The sequence below is a fragment of the Xylocopa sonorina genome, chromosome 14 (assembly GCF_050948175.1).
Source record: "Xylocopa sonorina isolate GNS202 chromosome 14, iyXylSono1_principal, whole genome shotgun sequence".
NCBI classification, from domain to species: domain Eukaryota; kingdom Metazoa; phylum Arthropoda; class Insecta; order Hymenoptera; family Apidae; genus Xylocopa; species Xylocopa sonorina.
Window position 1 is genome coordinate 1917700 of NC_135206.1, and position 22550 is coordinate 1940249.

The 22550-nt window shown below is 30.6% G+C and overlaps 1 protein-coding gene across 1 annotated transcript in view; it reads left to right on the forward strand.

The window, feature by feature from the left end:
• The window catches only part of Fatp1 (Fatty acid transport protein 1), a 107730-nt gene that overhangs the window by 33634 nt on the left and 51546 nt on the right, over positions 1-22550 (forward strand). Inside the window, exons 2-3 of the mRNA XM_076906831.1 lie at positions 7771-7969; positions 13839-14118. Coding sequence (XP_076762946.1) covers positions 7771-7969; positions 13839-14118 — 479 coding nt within the window. The remainder of the gene's footprint in view (positions 1-7770; positions 7970-13838; positions 14119-22550) is intronic.

A 22550-nucleotide genomic window follows, 5' to 3' on the forward strand; every position in this document is an offset into this window, starting at 1 on the left:
AAATTCTGCAGACCTGAACAGTTGTCCTTTAAATAGTTCAAAATTGGTTTTAAGTTGGAAAATTGACTGCTCAGTTGTCTAATTTCGATGGAAGTTTAGTTAATCTGAGAGAATTGAACAGATGTCCTTTAAATAGTTCGAATTTAGTTTTAAGTTGACAAATTTACTGCTCAGTTGTCTAATTTCGATAGAAGTCTAGTTAATCTGAGAGAAATGAATATTTTGGGTGTTTAGTTTAAGAACAAGTTTTGCAGACGTGAACAGTTGTCCTTTAAATGGTTCGAATTTAGTTTTAAGTTGGGAAATTTACTGCTCAGTTGTCTAATTTCGATGCAAGTTCAGTTAATCTGAGAAAATTGAATATTCTGAGCGCCCAATTTGAGAACAAATTTCGCAGACGTGAACAATTGTCCTTTGAATGGTTCGAATTTGGTTTTAAGTTGACAAATTTACTGCTCAGTTGTCTAATTTCGATGGAAGTCTAGTTAATCTGAGAGAAATGAATATTTTGGGTGTTTAGTTTAAGAACAAGTTTCGCAGACGTGAACAGTTGTCCTTTAAATGGTTCGAATTTAGTTTTAAGTTGCGAATTTACTGTTCAGTTGTCTAATTTCGATGGAAGTTCAGTTAATCTGAGAAAATTGAATATTCTGAGCGCCCAATTTGAGAACAAATTTCGCAGACGTGAACAGTTGGCCTTTAAATGGTTCGAATTTAGTTTTAAGTTACGAATTTACTGTTCAGTTGTCTAATTTCGATGGAAGTCTAGTTAATCTGAGAGAAATGAATATTTTGGGTGTTTAGTTTAAGAACAAGTTTCGCAGACGTGAACAGTTGTCCTTTAAATGGTTCGAATTTAGTTTTAAGTTGCCTAATTTCGATGGAAGTTTAGTTAGCCTATCGAAATTAGACAACTGAGCAGTAAATTTCCAACTTAAAACCAACTTTAACTGCTCTGAGAGAATTGAACGATCTGGGCGTTCAGTCTAAGAACAAATTTCGCAGACCTGAACAGTTGTCCTTTAAATGGTTCGAATTTAGTTTTAAGTTGGAAAATTGACTGCTCAGTTGTCTAATTTCGATGGAAGTCTAGTTAATCTGAGAGAACTGAATATTTTGGGTGTTTAGTTTAAGAACAAGTTTCGCAGACGTGAACAGTTGTCCTTTAAATGGTTCGAATTTAGTTTTAAGTTGCGAATTTACTGTTCAGTTGCCTAATTTCGATGGAAGTTCAGTTAATCTGAGAAAATTGAATATTCTGAGCGCCCAATTTGAGAACAAATTTCGCAGACGTGAACAGTTGTCCTTTAAATGGTTCGAATTTGGTTTTAAGTTGAAAAATTTACTGCTTAGTTGTCTAATTTCTATGGAAGTTCAGTTAATCTGAGAAAATTGAATATTCTGAGCGCCCAATTTGAGAACAAATTTCGCAGACGTGAACAGTTGCCCTTTAAAAAGTTCTAATTTGGTTTTAAGTTGGAAAATTTACTACTCAGTTGTCTAATTTCGATGGAAGTTTAGTTAATCTGAGAGAATTGAATATTCTGAGCGTTCAGTTTGAGAACAAATTCTGCAGACGTGAACAGTTGTCCTTTAAATAGTTCTAATTTGGTTTTAAGTTGGAAAATTTACTGCTCAGTTGTCTGATTTCAATGGAAATGTAGTTAATCTGAGAGAATTTAATGTTATGAGCGTCCAGTTGAGAACGAATTTGTCCTTTAAGTAGTTAAATTTGGTTTTAAGTTAGGAAATTTACTGCTCAGTTGTCTGATTTCGAAGAAAGTTTAGTTAATCTGAGAAAATTGAATGTTCTGGGCGTTCAGTTTGAGAAGAAATTTCGCAGACGTGAACAGTTGTCCTTTAAAAAGTTCTAATTTGGTTTTAAGTTGGAAAATTTACTGCTCAGTTGTCTAATTTCGATGGAAATTTAGTTAATCTGAGAGAATTGAATATTCTGAGCGTTCAGTTTGAGAACAAATTTCGCAGACGTGACAGTTGTCCTTTAAGCAGTTAAAGTTGGTTTTAAGTTGGGAAATTTACTGCTCAGTTGTTTAATTTCGATGGAAGTTCAGTTAATCTGAGAGAATTTAATGTTATGATCGCCCAGTTGAGAACGAATTTGTCCTTTAAAGCAGTTAAAGTTGGTTTTAAGTTGGAAATTTACTGCTCAGTTGTCTAATTTCGATTAAAGTTTAGTTAATCTTAGAGAATTGAATATTCTGGTCGTCCAGTTTGAGAATAAATTTCGCAGACTTGAACAGTTGTCCTTTAAATGGCTCGAATTTGGTTTTAAGTGGGAAATTTACTGCTCAGTTGTCCAATTAAACGTTATGGGTGTCCAGTTGAGAACGAATTTGTCCTTTAAGCAGTTAAAATTGGTTTTAAGTTGGAAATTTACTGCTCAGTTCTCTAATTTCGAAGAAAGTTTAGTTAATCTGAGAGAATTGAATATTCTAGGCGTTCAGTTTGAGAACCACTGTTCTAGGTCACACGATACTATAGTGGAACACTTAATATCCACCATAAATGCATGTTCGACTATGTGCTAGTTAATCGCGCCCAGAAGAGGATAGAATTCGCAGTAGAAGTGTTCAAGAGTTTTGATCGAAGTTTTACAAACAACGAAAAGAAACTGAGGCAGTTAAACTATGAAAATTAGTTTAAAAAATCGTCAAAAACGGTACAGAATCTTTGATTGCAAATTTGAAATAAATTTGAATATTTATTACTTAATAAATTAATATAAATTTTGTTTTAATCGTGCAGATGCGTGAAAACTGAAATTCCACGACAAAGTGCTTTAAAACTGTAGCAGAGACGCTTCCATTGCAAATTAAGAGGATAGAATTCGCAGTAGAAGTGTTCAAGAGCTTTGACTGAAGTTTTACAAACAACAAAAAGAAACTCAAGCAGTTTCAGTTACTTTTAACTATGGAATTTAGTTTCAAAAATCGTCAAAAACGGTACACAATCTTTTATTGCAAATTTGAAATAAATTTGAAGATTTATTACTTAATAAATTAACATAAATTTTGTTCGAATCGTGCAGATGCGTAAAAAACTGAAATTCAACGACGAAGTGCTTTAAGATTATACCAGAGACGTTTCCATTGCAAATTTAAGGAAAAAAGCAAAGCAAAGCGACGAATGATTATGTAAAAAGAAAAGATTAGCTATTCTAGTCGTTAATTATACTGAGATAAATTTAAAAACTGATGCGTACACAAGTAGAACGCGATGAACTAGTTAATAAATTAAAGTTACTTTGGTTTTTGGACGTGTAAGCACTGAAATTTCATGGCAAAGTGCTTGAAAACTATAGTAGAGATACTTTTATTGCAAATTTAACGGAAAAAGTGAAGCATTACATTTTTGTTCAATAAAAAATGAACAATTCTACTTGCCAATCGAAATAAAGTAAACAAATTAAAGTAACTTTGGTAATATAAACACTTCTATTGCAAATTTAAGAAAGAAAGTAAGGAAGGATTACATAAAAAATTAACAATTCTATTCGTTAATCAAAACAAAGTAAACAAATCAAAGTAATTTTGGTTTTTAAACGCTTGAGCACTGAAATTTCATGACAAAGTGCTTTAAAACTATAGTAGAGATACTTTTATTGAAAATTTGACGGATAAAGTGAAGCATTACATTTTTGTTCAATAAAAACTTAACAATTCTACTTGCCAATCGAAATAAAGTAAACAAATTAAAGTAACTTTGGTAATATAAACACTTCTATTGCAAATTTAAGAAAGAAAGTAAGGAAGGATTACATAAAAAATTAACAATTCTATTCGTTAATCAAAATAAAGTAAATAAATCAAAGTAATTTTGGTTTTTAAACGCTTAAGCACTGAAATTTCATGACAAAGTGCTTTAAAACTATAGTAGAGATACTTTTATTGAAAATTTGACGGATAAAGTGAAGCATTACATTTTTGTTCAATAAAAACTTAACAATTCTACTTGCCAATCGAAATAAAGTAAACAAATTAAAGTAACTTTGGTAATATAAACACTTCTATTGCAAATTTAAGAAAGAAAGTAAGGAAGGATTACATAAAAAATTAACAATTCTATTCGTTAATCAAAATAAAGTAAATAAATCAAAGTAATTTTGGTTTTTAAACGCTTGAGCACTGAAATTTCATGACAAAGTGCTTTAAAACTATAGTAGAGATACTTTTATTACAAATTTAACGGAAAAAGTGAAGCATTACATTTTTGTTCAATAAAAAATTAACAATTCTACTTGTCAATCGAAATAAAGTAAACAAATTAAAGTAACTTTGGTAATATAAACACTTCTATTGCAAATTTAAGAAAGAAAGTAAGGAAAGATTACATAAAAAATTAAGAATTCTATTCGTTAATCAAAATAAAGTAAATAAATCAAAATAATTTTGATTTTTAAACGCTTGAGCACTGAAATTTCATGACAAAGTGCTTTAAAACTATAGTAGAGATACTTTTATTGCAAATTTAATGGAAAAAGTGATGCATTACATTTTTGTTCAATAAAAACTTAACAATTCTACTTGCCAATCGAAATAAAGTAAACAAATTAAAGTAACTTTGGTAATATAAACACTTCTATTGCAAATTTAAGAAAGAAAGTAAGGAAGGATTACATAAAAAATTAACAATTCTATTCGTTAATCAAAATAAAGTAAACAAATCAAAGTAATTTTGGTTTTTAAACGCTTGAGCACTGAAATTTCATGGCAAAGTGCTTTAAAACTATAGTAGAGATACTTTTATTGAAAATTTAACGGAAAAAGTGAAGCATTACATTTTTGTTCAATAAAAAATTAACAATTCTACTTGTCAGTCGAAAAAAAGTAAACAAATTAAAGTAACTTTGGTAATATAAACACTTCTATTGCAAATTTAAGAAAGAAAGTAAGGAAGGATTACATAAAAAATTAACAATTCTGTTCGTTAATCAAAATAAAGTAAATAAATCAAAGTAATTGTGGTTTTTAAACGCTTGAGCACTGAAATTTCATGGCAAAGTGCTTTAAAACTATAGTAGAGATACTTTTATTGCAAATTTGACGGAAAAAGTGAAGCATTACATTTTTGTTCAATAAAAAATTAACAATTCTACTTGCAAATCGAAATAAAGGAAACAAATTAAAGTAACTTTGGGTTTTTAACAATACAGGTAATACAGACACTTCTATCGCAAATTTAAGGAAGAAAATAAGAAAAAGTAAGGAAAGATTACATAAAAAATGAAGAATTCTATTCGTTAATCAAAATAAAGTAAACAAATCAAAGTAATTTTGGTTTTTGATCGCACGAGCACTGAAATTCCACAATAAAGTGCTTTAAAACTGTAGTAGAGACGTTTCTATTGCAAATTTTATTAAATAAAAAAAAATCAACAATTCTACTCGTTAATTAAAATAAACTTTTGGATTCGAACATGATTCACTAGTTAACAAATTAAAATAATTTTATTCTAATCGTTCTAAATCATCATCATCAATCATTAGTACTGAAATCGCACGACAGAGTGCTTTTAAGGATTAAAAAAAAAAATAGGGCAAAGCAAAGAAAGATTATATTTTTGTTGAATAAAAAAAATTACCAATTCCACTCGTCAATTAAAACAAAGTAAACAAATTAAAGTAACTTTGATTTTTGGTCTTATCAGCACTAAGATTGTGCGACAAAGTGCTTTAAAATCATAATACAGATGCTCCTGTTATAAATTTAAAGAAAAAAAAAAAACAGAACAAAGTAGAGAAGGATTACATTTTTGTTCGATAAAAAAAATTACCAATTCTACTGGTCAATCAAAATAAAGTAAACAAATTAAAATAACTCTGATCGCGCCACCTATTCTACTCGTTAATCAAAACAAAGTAACCAAATTAAAGTAATTTTGGTTTTTGGATGCATTAAAATCACGTGACAAAGTACTTCAAAACTACAATACAGATGCTTTTGTTACAAATTTAAGAAAAAAAAAAAAAATAGAGCAAAGCAAAGAAGGATAACATTTTTGTTTAAATAAAAGAAAGACCAATTCTATTCGTCAATTAAAACAAAGTAACTTTGATCTTTGATTTCATGCATCAGCACTAAAATCTCGCGACAAACTATTTTAATACCACAATAAAGACACTCCTTTTACAAATTTAAGAAAAAAAAAAAAAAAAAAAATAGAGCAAAGCAAAGAAGTATTACCAAAAAATTACAGAATTACAATAAAAATAAAGTAACTCTGATTTTTGGACGTATCAGCACTAAAATCTTGCGACAAACTGTTTTAATACCACAATATAGATGCCTCTGTTACAAATTTAAGAAAAAAAATAGAGCAAAGCAAAGAAGGATAACATTTTTGTTCAAATAAAAAAAATGACCAATTCTACTCGTCAATGAAAATAAAATACCTTTAATCTTTGAACGCATTAGCACTAAAATCTCACGACAAACCATTTTAATACCACAACATAGATGCTTCTGTTACAAATTTAAGAAAAAAAAAAAAATAGAGCAAAGTAAAGAAGTATTACAAAAATTATTACAGAATACATTTTTGTTCAACGTCAATTAAAACAAAGTAACTCTGATCTTTGGGCGCATCAGCACTAAGATTTCGCGACAAACTATTTTAATACCACAATATAGATGCTTTTGTTACAAATTTAAGAAAAAAAAAATAATAGTAATAGAGCAAAGCAAAGAAGGATAACATTTACGTTCAAATAAAAAAAAAGACCAATTCTACTCGTCAATAAAAATAAAGTACTTTTGATCTTTGAATGCATAAGCACTAAAATCTCACGACAAAGTTAATAGAAGTTATAATACCATATAAGTTAAGTTATAATACCATAATACAAATACTCCTATTACAAATATAAAAAAAAAAAAAAAAATAGAACAAAGCAAAAAAGCATTACAAATAAGCATTACAATAAAAACAAAGTAACTCTGATCTTTGGCCGCATAAGCACTAAAATCTCACAACAAAGTTAATATAAGTTCTAATACCATATAAGTTAAGTTATAATACCATAATACAGATACTCCTATTACAAATATAAAAAAAAAAAAAAAATAGAACAAAGCAAAAAAGCATTACAAATAAGCATTACAATAAAAACAAAGTAACTCTGATCTTTGGCCGCATAAGCACTAAAATCTCACAACAAAGTTAATATAAATTATAATACCATAATATAGATACTCCTATTACAAATATAAAAAAAAAAAAAAATAGAACAAAGCAAAAAAGCATTACAAATAAGCATTACAATAGAAACAAAGTAACTCTGATCTCTGGCCGCATAAGCACTAAAATCTCACAACAAAGTTAATATAAGTTATAATACCATAATACACATACTCCTATTACAAATATAAAAAAAAAAAAAAAAAATAGAACAAAGCAAAAAAGCATTACAAATAAGCATTACAATAAAAACAAAGTAACTCTGATCTTTGGCCGCATAAGCACTAAAATCTCCCACCAACTAATTTTAATCCCATAACACACATACCAATACTCATATTACAACTTATAGATAAGCCAAGAAAACAAACGAAATGAAAACATTGTCTTAATTAATAGCAGCGTGCGCTGGAATGGCGCTCCGTCGCGCTTATAAGAACCGTATCCGTCCGGATGGTTACGTCGTCGCGTGGTTACGTAAGCTTGGTAAAAAACGGTTTGGAAGGTTGGCTGGATTGATGATTTCCATGTGTAAAACGTGCATCACACGATATTTACCGGGCCTGTTGCAGGACTTAGAAAAGGGCGAGCCACGTACGAACGCCGCGGGTCTTTCGCCGTCGATCTGTTCGCGGCCGGCGTCTTCGTCGAGGACGTCGACGTCGGCCGAGGGCAGGGTCGAGCTCGAGGATAAACTAAGGAACAGCAAGTCGAATGTCTCGAGTACCGTGGTGGAAGTGGAAACCGGGACGGCGAACAATGAACCGATAGGTAACACGAAGAGTAGCATGAAACGGGTTTATGCGGCTTCCGTTTGTGTGCGTGCGTGGTACGTGTGCGAAAGAACCTTTCGGGTTATGGTTTCCTGGCGCGAGTAGCGACGGCCACGATACGTATCGCTTCCAGTTCACAGTCTCTTCGATCAGCTATACGATTCGAGAAGATTCGCGACTTTCGACCCTTTGTTTCTTCAACCATTCGAGTGTTATTAGATTTAGGATGTTTGGAATAATTGTTTGCGAGGGGTTTGAAGAGAATATTTTATCTATAAGCCATTGTTCTGCAAATCTAAAGTAAATCTTGCCATCTATAAAAAAAATATAGTAAATAAATGCCTTAAAGGGATTATTTTATCTAAGATAGTTGGATCTGAGATTTACAATTGCGTTTTGCACTCTACTTTCGTTCCCTTTTTAAATGCCTTAAAGGGATTATTTTATTTAAGATAGTTAGATCTGAGATTTACAATTGCGATTTGCACTCAACTTTCGTCCCTTTTTTTTCAATCACACTTCAAGCATTGGATTGCTATCAGATTTAGGATCTTTGGAATAATTGTTTGCGAGGGGTTTGAAGAGAATATTTTATCTATAAGCCATTGTTTTGCAAATCTAAAGTAAATCTTGCCATCTATAAAAAAAAAAATATAGTAAATAAATGCCTTAAAGGGATTATTTTATTTAAGATAGTTAGATCTGAGATTTACAATTGCGATTTGCACTCAACTTTCGTCCCTTTTTTTTCAATCACACTTCAAGCATTCGATTGCTATCAGATTTAGGATCTTTGGAATAATTGTTTGCGAGGGGTTTGAAGAGAATATTTTATCTGTAAGCCATTGTTTTGCAAATCTAAAGTAAATCTTGCCATCTATAAAAAAAAAAATATAGTAAATAAATGCCTTAAAGGGATTATTTTATCTAAGATAGTTGGATCTGAGATTTACAATTGCGATTTGCAATCGACTTTCGTCCCTTTTTTTTAATTTGCACTTCAAGCATTCGGTTGCTATCAGATTTAGGATGTTTGGAATAATTGTTTGCGAGGGGTTTGAAGAGAATATTTTATCTATAAGCCATTGTTTTGCAAATCTAAAGTAAATCTTGCCATCTATAAAAAAAAAGGGATTATTTAAAATCCCTTTAAAAGGGATTATTTTATCTAAGATAGTTAGATCTGAGATTTACAATTGCGATTTGCACTCGACTTTCGTCCCTTTTTTTTAATCGCGTTTCAAGCATTCGGATGCTATCAGATTTAGGATGTTTGGAATAATTGTTTGCGAGGGGTTTGAAGAGAATATTTCATCTATAAGCCATTGTTTTGCAAATCTAAAGTAAATCTTGCCATCTATAAAAAAAAATATAGTAAATAAATGCCTTAAAGGGATTATTTTATCTAAGATAGTTGGATCTGAGATTTACAATTGCGTTTTGCACTCTACTTTCGTTCCTTTTTTTAAATGCCTCAAAGGGATTATTTTATTTAAGATAGTTAGATCTGAGATTTACAATTGCGATTTGTAATCGACTTTCGTCCCTTTTTTTTAATTTGCACTTCAAGCATTCGGTTGCTATCAGATTTAGGATGTTTGGAATAATTGTTTGCGAGGGGTTTGAAGAGAATATTTTATCTATAAGCCATTGTTCTGCAAATCTAAAGTAAATCTTGCCATCTATAAAAAAAAAATATAGTAAATAAATGCCTTAAAGGGATTATTTTATCTAAAATAGTTAGATCTGAGATTTACAATTGCGATTTGCACTCGACTTTCGTCCCTTTTTTTTCAATCACACTTCAAGCATTCGATTGCTATCAGATTTAGGATCTTTGGAATAATTGTTTGCGAGGGGTTTGAAGAGAATATTTTATCTATAAGCCATTGTTTTGCAAATCTAAAGTAAATCTTGCCATCTATAAAAAAAAATATAGTAAATAAATGCCTTAAAGGGATTATTTTATCTAAAATAGTTAGATCTGAGATTTACAATTGCGATTTGCACTCGACTTTCGTCCCTTTTTTTTCAATCACACTTCAAGCATTCGATTGCTATCAAATTTAGGATGTTTGGAATAATTGTTTGCGAGGGGTTTGAAGAGAATATTTTATCTGTAAGCCATTGTTTTGCAAATCTAAAGTAAATCTTGCCATCTATAAAAAAAAAAATATAGTAAATAAATGCCTTAAAGGGATTATTTTATTTAAGATAGTTGGATCTGAGATTTACAATTGCGATTTGCACTCGACTTTCGTCTCTTTTTTTTCTATCGCGTTGCAAGTATTCGATTGCTATCAGATTTAGGATGTTTGGAATAATTGTTTGTGAGGGGTTTGAAGAGAATATTTTATCTATAAGCTATTGTTTTGCAAATCTAAAGTAAATCTTGCAAACTATAAAAAAAAAAATAAATTAATACCTTAAAGCAATTATTTTATCTAAAATAGTTAGATCTGAGATTTACAATTGCGTTTTGCACTCGACTTTCGTCTCTTTTTTTAATCACACTTCAAACATTCGGTTGCTATCAGACATAAAATATTTGGAACAATTGTTTGCGAGCGTAGAGTAAACTATGTAGTGAATTAAAGGGTTTGAAGAGAATATTTTGCCTAAGCAATTGCTTTGCAAATGTAAAGTAAATCTTGCGATCAATTAAATGCCTTAAACGATTCTGAGATTTACAATTGCGTTTTGCACTCGACTTTCGTTCTTTTTTTAAGTCGCGTTTCAAGTATTTGGTTGCTATCAGATGAAATGATGTTTGGAACAATTGTTTGCGAGCGTAGAATAAACCTTTTAATTAATTAATAGCTTGGAAGAAAATGTTTTATCTAGGCAATTATTTACAAATGCAAAGACAATTTTATCTAAGATAATTAGTTGTTTTTGTTATTAGTTCGCCCCTTTTTTTATCTAAGCAATTGTTTTGCAAATGTAAAGTAAATTTTGCCATCAATTAAATGCTTTAAAGGGACTATTTTATCGAAGATAGTTAGTTGTTTTTGTTAGTAGTTGATCCCTTTCTAAAATCGCGTTTCAACTAGTGTATTAAGTGAATATTTTATCTAAGTAATTATTTACAAATGCAAAGTAAATCTAGCGATCAATTAACCACCTTGAAGGGACAATGTCATCTAAGATCGTCCCTTTTTTTAAATCGCGTTCCAACTAGTGAATTAATAGCTTAGAAGAGAATATTTAATCCAAGCAAATTTTTTCCAAATGCAAAGCAAATCTCGATCAATCAACCGCCTTCCTTTATCTAAGATAGTTACATCGTATCGATACGAAGTAGATCAAACTCAGTCATTATCTCTTTTCATTACTCTCACAATAATAAGTAAACTTTATACCTATAACCAAGGGTCTCGCAATCAATTAAACGCCTAAAAGGGTTATACTTTTCTATTAAAAACCTCGCGAGAAGCAATGAATTTTCTCTAATTTCCTTGTGTCACTATCTCTTCTCATTACGCTCACAATAATAAATAAACTTTGCACCTAACGAAGGGTCTCGCGATCAATTAAATGCCTAAAAGGGTTATGCTTTTCTATTAAAAACCTCGCGAGAAGCAATGAATTTTCTTTAATTTCCTTGTGTCACCATCTCTTCTCATTACGCTCACAATAATAAATAAACTTTGCACCTAACGAAGGGTCTCGCGATCAATTAAACGCCTAAAAGAATTATACTTTTCTATTAAAAACCTCGCGAGAAGCAATTAATTCTCTCTATTTTCGTTGTGTCACTATCTCTTCTCATTACGCTCACAATAATAAATAAACTTTGTACCTAACGAAGGGTCTCGCGATCAATTAAACGCCTTAAAGAATTATATCTCTAGTTTGAAAATCTCGCGAGAAGCAATGAATTTTCTCTAATTTCCTTGTGTGCCGTCCCAGTTGTTAGTAGTTCGTCCCTTTTTTTATCGTATTTCAATTAGTGAATTAAGAGGTTTCAAAAGAATATTTTATCTAAGCAATTATTTACAAATGCAAAATAAATATTGAGATCAATTAAATGCCTTAAAGGGACTATTTTATCCAAACAGTTAGTTGTTTTTGTTAATAATTGATCCCTTCTTTCAATCGCGTTTCAACAAGTGAATTAAGAGCTTAGAAGAGAATATTTAATCCAAGCAATTCTTTACAAATGCAAAGTAAATCTCGATCGATTAACCGCCTTAAAGGGACAATTTTATCTAAGATCGTCTCTTTTTTTAAAATCGCGTTTCAACTAGTGAATTAAGAGCTTAGAAGAGAATATTTTGTCTAAGCAATTGTTTTGCAAATGTAAAATAAATCTTGCGATCAAATAATGCCTTAAAGGGATTATTTTATCTAAGATAGTTAGTTATTTTTGTTAGTAGTTCGTCTCTTTCTTTAAATCATGTTTCAACTAGTGAATTAAGGGGTTTGAAGAGAATATTTTATCTAAGCAATTGTTTTGCAAATGTAAAGTAAATCTTGAGATCAATTAAATGCCTTAAAGGGATTATTTTATCTAAGATAGTTAGTTGTTTTTTAAAGCATTCGGTTGCTATCAGATTTAGGATGTTTGGAATAATTGTTTGTGAGGGGTTTGAAGAGAATATTTTATCTAAGCAATTGTTTGCAAATGTAAAGTAAATCTTGAGATCAATTAAATGCCTTAAAGGGATTATTTTATCTAAGATAGTTAGTTATTTTTGTTAGTAGTTCGTCTCTTTCTTTAAATCGTGTTTCAACTAGTGAATTAAGGGGTTTGAAGAGAATATTTTATCTAAGCAATTGTTTTGCAAATGTAAAGTAAATCTTGAGATCAATTAAATGCCTTAAAGGGATTATTTTATCTAAGATAGTTAGTTGTTTTTTAAAGCATTCGGTTGCTATCAGATTTAGGATGTTTGGAATAATTGTTTGCGAGGGGTTTGAAGAGATTATTTTATCTAAGCAATTGTTTGCAAATGTAAAGTAAATCTTGCAATCAATTAAATACTTTAAAGGGACTATTTTATCCAAGATAGTTATTTTTGTTAGTAGTTCGTCCCTTTTTTTTATCGCATTTCAACAAGTGAATTAAGAGCTTAGAAGAGAATATTTAACCCAAGCAATTCTTTACAAATGCAAAGTAAATCTCGATCAATTAACCGTCTTAAAGGGACAATTTTATCTAAGATAGATTGTCTAAGCAATTGTTTTGCAAATGTAAAATAAATCTTGCACTCAATTAAATACTTTAAAGGGACTATTTTATCCAAGATAGTTATTTTTGTTAGTAGTTCGTCCCTTTTTTTATCGCATTTCAACTAGTGTATTAAAAGCTTCGAAGAGAATATTTAATCCAAGTAATTCTTTCCAAACGCAAAGTAAATCTCGATCAACTAACCGCCTTCCTTTATCTAAGATAGTTACATCGTATCGATACGAAGTAGATCAAACTCAGTCACTATCTCTTCTCATTACTCTCGCGATAATAAATAAACTTAAAGCACCTAACGAAGTGTCTCTCTCTAATTAAACCCCTTAAAGGGTTTAAACCTCGCGAGGGGCAATGAATTCTCTCTAATTTCCTTGTGTGCCGTCCCAGTTCGCTTTTACAAAACTTCAAGACGCACCAGCGAAACTCGCGTCCAAACAAGGTGGCAGGGGAGGGGGCTTGGCGAAAAGGGGGCGCCACGAAATGCTCGTTCGAGCCGATCAACGGGTGTAGATAGAGCCCCCCGGTCATGCGATGTGACGTAGATCGTGGTGTGCGACTCGTAAAATAACGTCAGATTCGAAACAACTCGATAGGTCTTGAACTTATCACCGCGCGACTGCCTCGCACAACAACAAATCTCAGCATGCATTGGTCGGGTTTTACGTTGGCTGTGCAGGAGCGGGGACAGAGGCGGCGAAGACGAAGACACGCACGGGAAGAGGAACGGAAAGGAACGCGAGCAGCCGGTGGAAGGCAGTCGGCCGTCTGCTACGTCGCCTGGCACTCATCATGTTTCTGCTGGCGGGTCTCGCTGCCTGTTTGGCTCTGCTCGCCATCTACGCGGGCCCGATTTTCCTCGTCCAACTGCTCGCAGTGGTGATCGTCGCGTACCTCGTGTCCGGGGGCCGCTTCCGCTGGTTCTACGTCGCCCTGAAAACGCTGCCAAGGGACTTTGGGTGAGTAGACATCGAACAACGTCCTCTGACTCACTTACGCACCCGGATATATTTAGACGCGAATGTTCGACACCTTTTTTTTTGCTCCCTCTCGAGTTTCGCAACGCTAATTCGTTTCTTCTCACGCTAATTCTTCTTTTTTTCGTTTTTCTATTCGTTGCTACTTGCGTGTTTCCATGTAGGTTCGTTGTGTTTGTACTTGTGGCTGTTTACTGTTATTTACTCGAGCCACAACGACCCCAGGTTTTGCGCGTTTGAATCTGAAAAAAGAACGCGAGAGAACGTTATCCAATGAAAGAAAGTGACGATTGCTTCGATAAATGGCGAGATATTTCTATTCGCAACGTTGATTCATTTCTTCTCACGCTCAGTGTGTTTTTTTTTTCTTTTTTGTGTTCGTTGCTACTCGCGTGTTTCGATGTAGATTCGTTGTGTTTGTACTTGTGGCTGTTTACTGTTATTTACTCGAGCCACAACGACCCCAGGTTTTGCGCGTTTGAATCTGAAAAAAGAACGCGAGAGAACGTTATCCAATGAAAGAAAGTGACGATTGCTTCGATAAATGGCGAGATATTTCTATTCGCAACGTTAATTCATTTCTTCTCACGCTCAGTGTGCTTTTTTTTCTTTTTTGTGTTCGTTGCTACTCGCCTGTTTCGATGCAGCTTCGTTGTATTTGTTGCTGTGGCTGTTTACTGTTATTTACTCGAGCCACAGCGACCTCAGGTTTTGAAATTGAGACCCTCTGGAAGTTGTCTGGCACTCTGCGCATTTGCATCTGAAAAAAGAACGTTGTTCAATCGAAGAAAGTGACGATTGCTTCGATAAATGGCGAGCTATTTCTATTCGCAACGTTAATTCATTTCTTCTCACGCTCAGTGCGTTTTTTTTTTCTTTTTTGTGTTCGTTGCTACTCGCCTGTTTTAGTGCAGCTTCGTTGTATTTGTTGCTGTTTACAGTTATTTACTCGATCCACAGTGACCTCAGGTTTTGCGCATTCGAATCTGAAAAAAGAACGTTATCCAATCGAAGAAAGTGACGATTGCTTCGATAAATGGCGAGCTACTTCTATTCGCAACGTTAATTCGTTTCTTCTCACGCTAATTTTTTTGTTTTCTTTTTTCTATCCGTTGTTACTCGCCTGTTTCGATGCAGCTTCGTTGTATTTGTTGCTGTTTACAGTTATTTACTCGATCCACAGTGACCTCAGGTTTTGCGCATTCGAATCTGAAAAAAGAACGTTATTCAATCGAAGAAAGTGACGATTGCTTCGATAAATGGCGAGCTACTTCTATTCGCAACGTTAATTCATTTCTTCTCACGCTCAGTGTGTTTTTTTTTCTTTTTTGCGTTCGTTGCCACTCGCCTGTTTTAGTGCAGCTTCGTTGTGTTTGTTGCTGTGGCTGTTTACAGTTATTTACTCGAGCCACAGCGACCTCAGGTTTTGCAATTGAGATCCTCTGGAAGTTGTCTGGCGCTCTGCGCATTCGAATCTGAAAAAAGAACGCCAGAGAACGTTGTTCAATCGAAGAAAGCTATTTCTATGTCTCTTTGCTCTTTAGAGCGCACGAGTCTGTATACTTTCGAACTTCGTCTCGTTCTAATTCCGATTGGCGAGGTCGCCAGTCTTGTTGGTCATCCTCTGCGGATTATTTATTCGAGTTTTTCTCGAGTTTCGCGGATGGTACGCGTCACTCGGTATGTTAATGTAGGTATAACGGTCAGGCATCTTGCTGGAAGCTACCTTTTACAACATCTCGCATACGTTTCTGCCTTTTAGTCGACGAGAACGCACATAAACCACCCACGATTTAAAAACTGTAAATGGTCGTCCATTTTTTGGCGTTTCAAGTACAGAAATAGAAGTAATTTTTATTTATTTTACCATTTTTTGGTGTTTCAAATAGTCAGCAAGTAAAGAAATAGAATAATTGTTATTTATTTTACCATTTTTTGGTGTTTCTAATAGTCAGCAAGTCAAGAAATAGAAGTAATTGTTATTTATTTTACCACTTTTTGGTGTTTCAAAAAGTAAGCAAGTAACAAAAGAAAAGTGATTGTTATTTATTTTACCATTTTTTGGTGTCTCAAACAGTAAGCAAGTAAAGAAATAGAAGTAATTTTTATTTATTCTATTTCAAATAGTAAGCAAGTAAAGAAATAGAAGCAATTATTATTTATTTTACCATTTTTTGGTCTTTCAAATAGTTTAGCAAGTAAAGAAATAGAAGTAATTATTATTTACGTGACTCGAGAGGTTTCTCATGCTTTTTATTACATATTACTACGAATTACTGAACTACTATGAAAAGAATATGAAGATTTCAACCTTTACTCGACGATAGCGCAAAATAAACCACCCACGATTTAAAAACTGTAAATGGTCGTTCATTTTTTGGTACTTCAAGCAAGGAAATAGAAGTAATTGTTATTTATTTTACCATTTTTTGGTGCTCCAAATAGCAAGCAAGTAAAGAAATAAAAGTAATTGTTATTTATTTTACCATTTTTTGGTGTTTCAAATGGCAAGCAAGTAAAGAAATAGAAGTAATTGTTATTTATTTTACCATTTTTTAGTGTTTCAAATAGTCAACAAGTAAAGAAATAGAAGTAATTGTTATTTATTCTATTTCAAATAGTAAGCAAGTAAAGAAATAGAAGTGATTGTTACTTATTCTACCATTTTTTGGTGTCTCAAACAGTAAGCAAGTAAAGAAATATAAGTAATTGTTATTTATTCTATTTCAAATAGTAAGCAAGTCAAGAAATAGAAGTAATTGTTATTTATTCTATTTCAAATAGTAAGCAAGTAAAGAAATAAAAGTAATTGTTATTTATTTTACAATTTTTTGGTGTTTCAAATAATAAACAAGTAAAGAAATAGAAGTAATTGCTATTTATTTTACCATTTTTTGGTCTTTCAAATAGTTTAGCAAGTAGAGAAACAGAAGTAATTGTTATTTACGTGACTCGAGAGGTTTCTCATGCTTTTTATTACATATTACTACGAATTACTGAACTACTATGAAAAGAATATGAAGATTTCAACCTTTACTCGACGAAAGCGCAAATAAACCACCCACGATTTAAAAACTGTAAATGGTCGTCCATTTTTTGGTGTTTTAAATAGTTTAGCAAGTAAAGAAATAGAAATAATTATTATTTACGTGACTCGAGAGGTTTGTCATGCTTTTTATTACATATTACTAGAAATTATTAAACTACTATGAAAAGAATATGAAAATTTCAACCTTTACTCAACGATAGCGCAAATAAACCACCCACGATTTAAAAACTGTAAATGGTCGTCCATTTTTTGGTGTTTTAAATAGTTTAGCAAGTAAAGAAACAGAAATAATTATTATTTACGTGACTCGAGAGGTTTGTCATGCTTTTTATTACATATTACTAGGAATTACTGAACTACTAAGAAAGGAATATGAAAGCACCTTATTGTGCTAGCTTCAGCAAACTCTAATTTATTATTTTTCACTTCCAACGCTCGATACGTGCATAAACAGAGGCGAAATGAATATTAAATGCTGTAATTTGGGAGGAGAAAATTCGAACGAGGATTAAGTAATTAACAGTCGACGAACAGTCTTGTTTATGTTGCTCGTTAAGCGTTAGTTGTGCCTTACTGCAGCGGTTCTCAGCCTCGTGGCCATAGAAATCGATATTAGTCGCCATTGCCATCATTTTTGGCGATTTCTAATTCATTAACATCATAAAAACATTGAGAGCTATTATTTTACAACTTTTATGATGTAATAATTAGAAAAATTAAATGTTATTTGTACAGTTTCTTACTCAGAAAAGTTGGTATTATTTTAAAAAGATAAATAGACTTAGTTTTCGTGTGACAAAAGTCACGTGGGGATCGTACAAAGATCGAGAACTATTATTTTACAACTTTTACGATAATAATTAAGAAAATATAATAATAATATAATAATTAAGAAAATAAGTAATAATTCACAAAATTAAGTGTAATTTGTATAGTTTTTTATTCAGAAAATTAAGTGTAATTTGTATAGTTTCTTATTCAGAAAAATTGGTATTATTTTAAAAAGATAAATAGGCTTAGTTTTCGTGTGACAAAAGTCACGTGGGGATCGTACAAAGATCGAGAACTATTATTTTACAACTTTTACGATAATAATTAAGAAAATATAATAATAATATAATAATTAAGAAAATAAGCAATAATTCAGAAAATTAAGTGTAATTTGTATAGTTTCTTATTTAGAAAACTTGGTATTATTTTAAAAAGATAAATAGGCTTAGTTTTCGTGTGACAAAAGTCACGTGGGGATCGTACAAAGATCGAGAACTATTATTTTACAACTTTTACGATAATAATTAAGAAAATATAATAATAATATAATAATTAAGAAAATAAGCAATAATTCAGAAAATTAAGTGTAATTTGTATAGTTTCTTATTCAGAAAAGTTGGTATTATTTTAAAAAGCTAAATAGGATTAGTTTTCGTGTGACAAAAGTCACGTGGGGATCGTACAAAGATCGAGAACTATTATTTTACAACTTTTACGATAATAATTAAGAAAATATAATAATAATATAATAATTAAGAAAATAAGCAATAATTCAGAAAATTAAGTGTAATTTGTATAGTTTCTTATTCAGAAAAGTTGGTATTATTTTAAAAAGATAAATAGGATTAGTTTTCGTGTGACAAAAGTCACGTGGGGATCGTACAAAGATCGAGAACTATTATTTTACAACTTTTACGATAATAATTAAGAAAATATAATAATAATATAATAATTAAGAAAATAAGTAATAATTCACAAAATTAAGTGTAATTTGTATAGTTTTTTATTCAGAAAATTAAGTGTAATTTGTATAGTTTCTTATTCAGAAAAGTTGGTATTATTTTAAAAAGATAAATAGAATTAGTTTTCGTGTGACAAAAGTCACGTGGGGATCGTACAAAAATCGAGAACTATTATTTTACAACTTTTACGATAATAATTAAGAAAATATTATAATGATATATAAAGTTTTACAACTTTTACGATAATAATTAAGAAAATATAATAATAATATAATAATTAAGAAGATAAGTAATAATTCAGAAAATTAAGTGTAATTTGTATATTTTTTTATTCAGAAAATTAAGTGTAATTTGTACAGTTTCTTACTCAGAAAAGTTGGTATTATTTTAAAAAGATAAATAGGCTTAGTTTTCGTGTGACAAAAGTCAGGTGGGGATCGTACAAAGATTGAGAACTATTATTTTACAACTTTTACGATAATAATTAAGAAAATATAATAATAATATAATAATTAAGAAAATAAGTAATAATTCAGAAAATTAAGTGTAATTTGTATAATTTCTTATTCAGAAAAGTTGGTATTATTTTAAAAAGCTAAAGAGGCTTAGTTTTCGTGTGACAAAAGTCACGTGGGGCAAACACTTCCTCCCTTCGAGAGTTAATGTTTATATTACTCTTATGAAATAATTGTTCAATTTTCGTCAATATACTCTATTACAGAATTGAACGCAGAGTAATTGAAACTTATGCGTCTCGTTTATAGTTAACGATAAATAATGGCTCGAAAATTCGAAGAAAAATCACGTGGCTCGAATTGCGAGCCTCTACGAATCGTCGTGTCCTTTAATTTCGATAATACGATTTTTATCAAGCGCTATAAAAATTATTTAACTGATCCAATCTCGTTTGAAGAACAGTTCTCTGTTAGAATTTTGTAGATCGTGGTTGTTAATTTAGAACATGGCTTAACTTCGTTCTTGGCAAGAAGACGCATATTATTCGCTTAACAATTGCCATTATTTCAATAAAGACCGTAAATTTTACTTCTTTAGATGCACTTAAGTTATACGACTCATTGACATCCTATATTTTTAATTACATTGAAACGCAAACCCTTAAATATCTCAGTTTTAGTATAAATGGACTCGGATTACTTTAAAAATAAATAACTCGATTAAATTATTCGGAGATCGTTGACTCGTAATGTTTGTAAATTAAAAATTTTACTGTCTTTTTACACTAACTGATTTACCCAAAATTTTTCGTTAATTTTCTTCAACAAAATTATTGCCACATTTTCTGAGAATATTTTAATTAAATTAGAGATTAGATTTGCGATTATATTTCTTATAAATGTAAGCAAAAATTAACGAAAATATTCTCAGAAACTACAGCAATAATAATGTTTGTAAATTAAAAATTTTGCTGTCTGTTAACACTAATTAGTTTACCCAAAATTTTTCGTTAATTTCCTTCAACAAAATTATTGCCACATTTTCTGAGAATATTTTAATTAAATTAGAGATTAGATTTGCGATTGTATTTCTTATAAATGTAAGCAAAAATTAACGAAAATATTCTCAGAAACTATAGCAATAATAATGTTTGTAAATTAAAAATTTTACTGTCTTTTTACACTAACTGGTTTACCCAAAATTTGTCATTAATTTTCTTGAAGAAAATTATTGCCACATTTTCTGAGAATATTTTAATTAAATTAGGGATTAGATTTGCGATTGTATTTCTTCTAAATGTAAGCAAAAATTAACGAAAATATTCTCACAAACTACAGCAAGAATAATGTTTGTAAATTAGATTAGGTTAGAGATATTTTAATTAGATTAGAGATTAGATTTGCGATTATATGTCTTCTAAATGTAAGCAAAAATTGACGAAAATATTCTCAGAAACAACAGCAATAATTTTCTTGAATAAAATTAAGTAAAAGTTTATCTAGCGTTAAAGAAAGAAACGATCCGAGTTGGGATTATTTAAAGTGGAAAAGTAAATCGAAAATAAAGACAGTAAATTTTACTTCTTTAGATGCACTTAAGTAATACGACTCATCCTATATTTTTAATTACATTGAAACGCAAACCCTCGTTTAAAGAATTATTCTCTGTTACAATTTTGTAGATCGTGGTTGTTAATTTAAAACATGACTTAACTTCATTCTTGACAAGAAAACGCATATTATTCGCTTAACAATTGCCATTATTTCAATAAAGACCGTAAATTTTACTTCTGTAGATGCATTTAAGTAATATTTTTAATTACATAAAATGCAAACCCTCTTTTAAAGAATTATTCTCTGTTACAATTTTGTAAATCGTGGTTGTTAATTTAAAACATGACTTAACTTCATTCTTGACAAGAAAACGCATATTATTCGCTTAACAATTGCCATTATTTCTATAAAGACCGTAAATTTTACTTCTTTAGATGCATTTAAGTAATATTTTTAATTCCATTGAAACGCAAACCCTCGTTTAAAGAATTATTCTCTGTTACAATTTCGTAGATCGTGATTTGGCATAAAAGAAAAAGGCCACGTTGCGAAAGGATTGTACAGGAAGTTGATTTTTAACCGCGTTTGTCTATTGTAATACAATGATCGCGCGATTGGTTATTCATGACATTTAAATGAAGCTAGGCGCGACTTTTATGCTTGCGCCATGATCTGAGTTGTGGCCAAGATTGTCAGAAAACTCGATTAACGCACGTATACGCGTTCACTTATTAATTTGCTTATTAATAATTAATTATAATTAATATATTATAATATATAACATAATAATAATATTTTTAATTAATATATTATAATATATAATGTAATAATAATATTTTTAATTAATACATTATAACATAATGTAATAATAATATTTTTAATTAATACATTATACTATATAATATAATAATAGTATTTTTAATTTTAATAATTTTTACTATTATAATATAATAATATTTTTAATTTTAATAATTTTTAATATATAATATAATAATAATATTTTTAATTTTAATAATTTTTAATATTATAACATAATAATAAGTTTTATTAAATCACTTATAAATAATTAAATAGAACCAAAGTGTTAATTTAAAATTCATCGCCTCGATCGGCTCGTGCAAGTCATTAAATGACGTGGAAAAAACGTGATTCACTTTATCGTATTAAGACATCCACGCAATACGTTTAATAAGATTTGTTCATTTGAGTCGCTCGCATAAATTCTACGTTCGTTAGCGGGAATCCACTTTTTTTTCTCGCTAGTTTTTTGCGCACGATGAACCGCGACATTTGAAGTGTGCTGTGTCAGTTTGATATGCGTTAAACCTGCATTTTAATTTGAATACCAAATTAGACGTGTGTAATAACGAGCGCGTGTATTTTAAATTGTTGTTTCGTTAAATGGTATTGATTTTCTGAAAATTTTCTAAGTAAAGTATTTAAAACATTAGATTTTAAAAATCAGAAAGGCATATTGTCTTATTATTATATTTACATAGTGTCCTGTTGTTTATTTATGAGATGCAAAGTAGAGTCATTATGATTTTAACGTAGATATATAACATCACTGTAATTTTGTTCCAAGTAATTCCATTCCTTTTTGTTACCTTGATGCTAAAACCA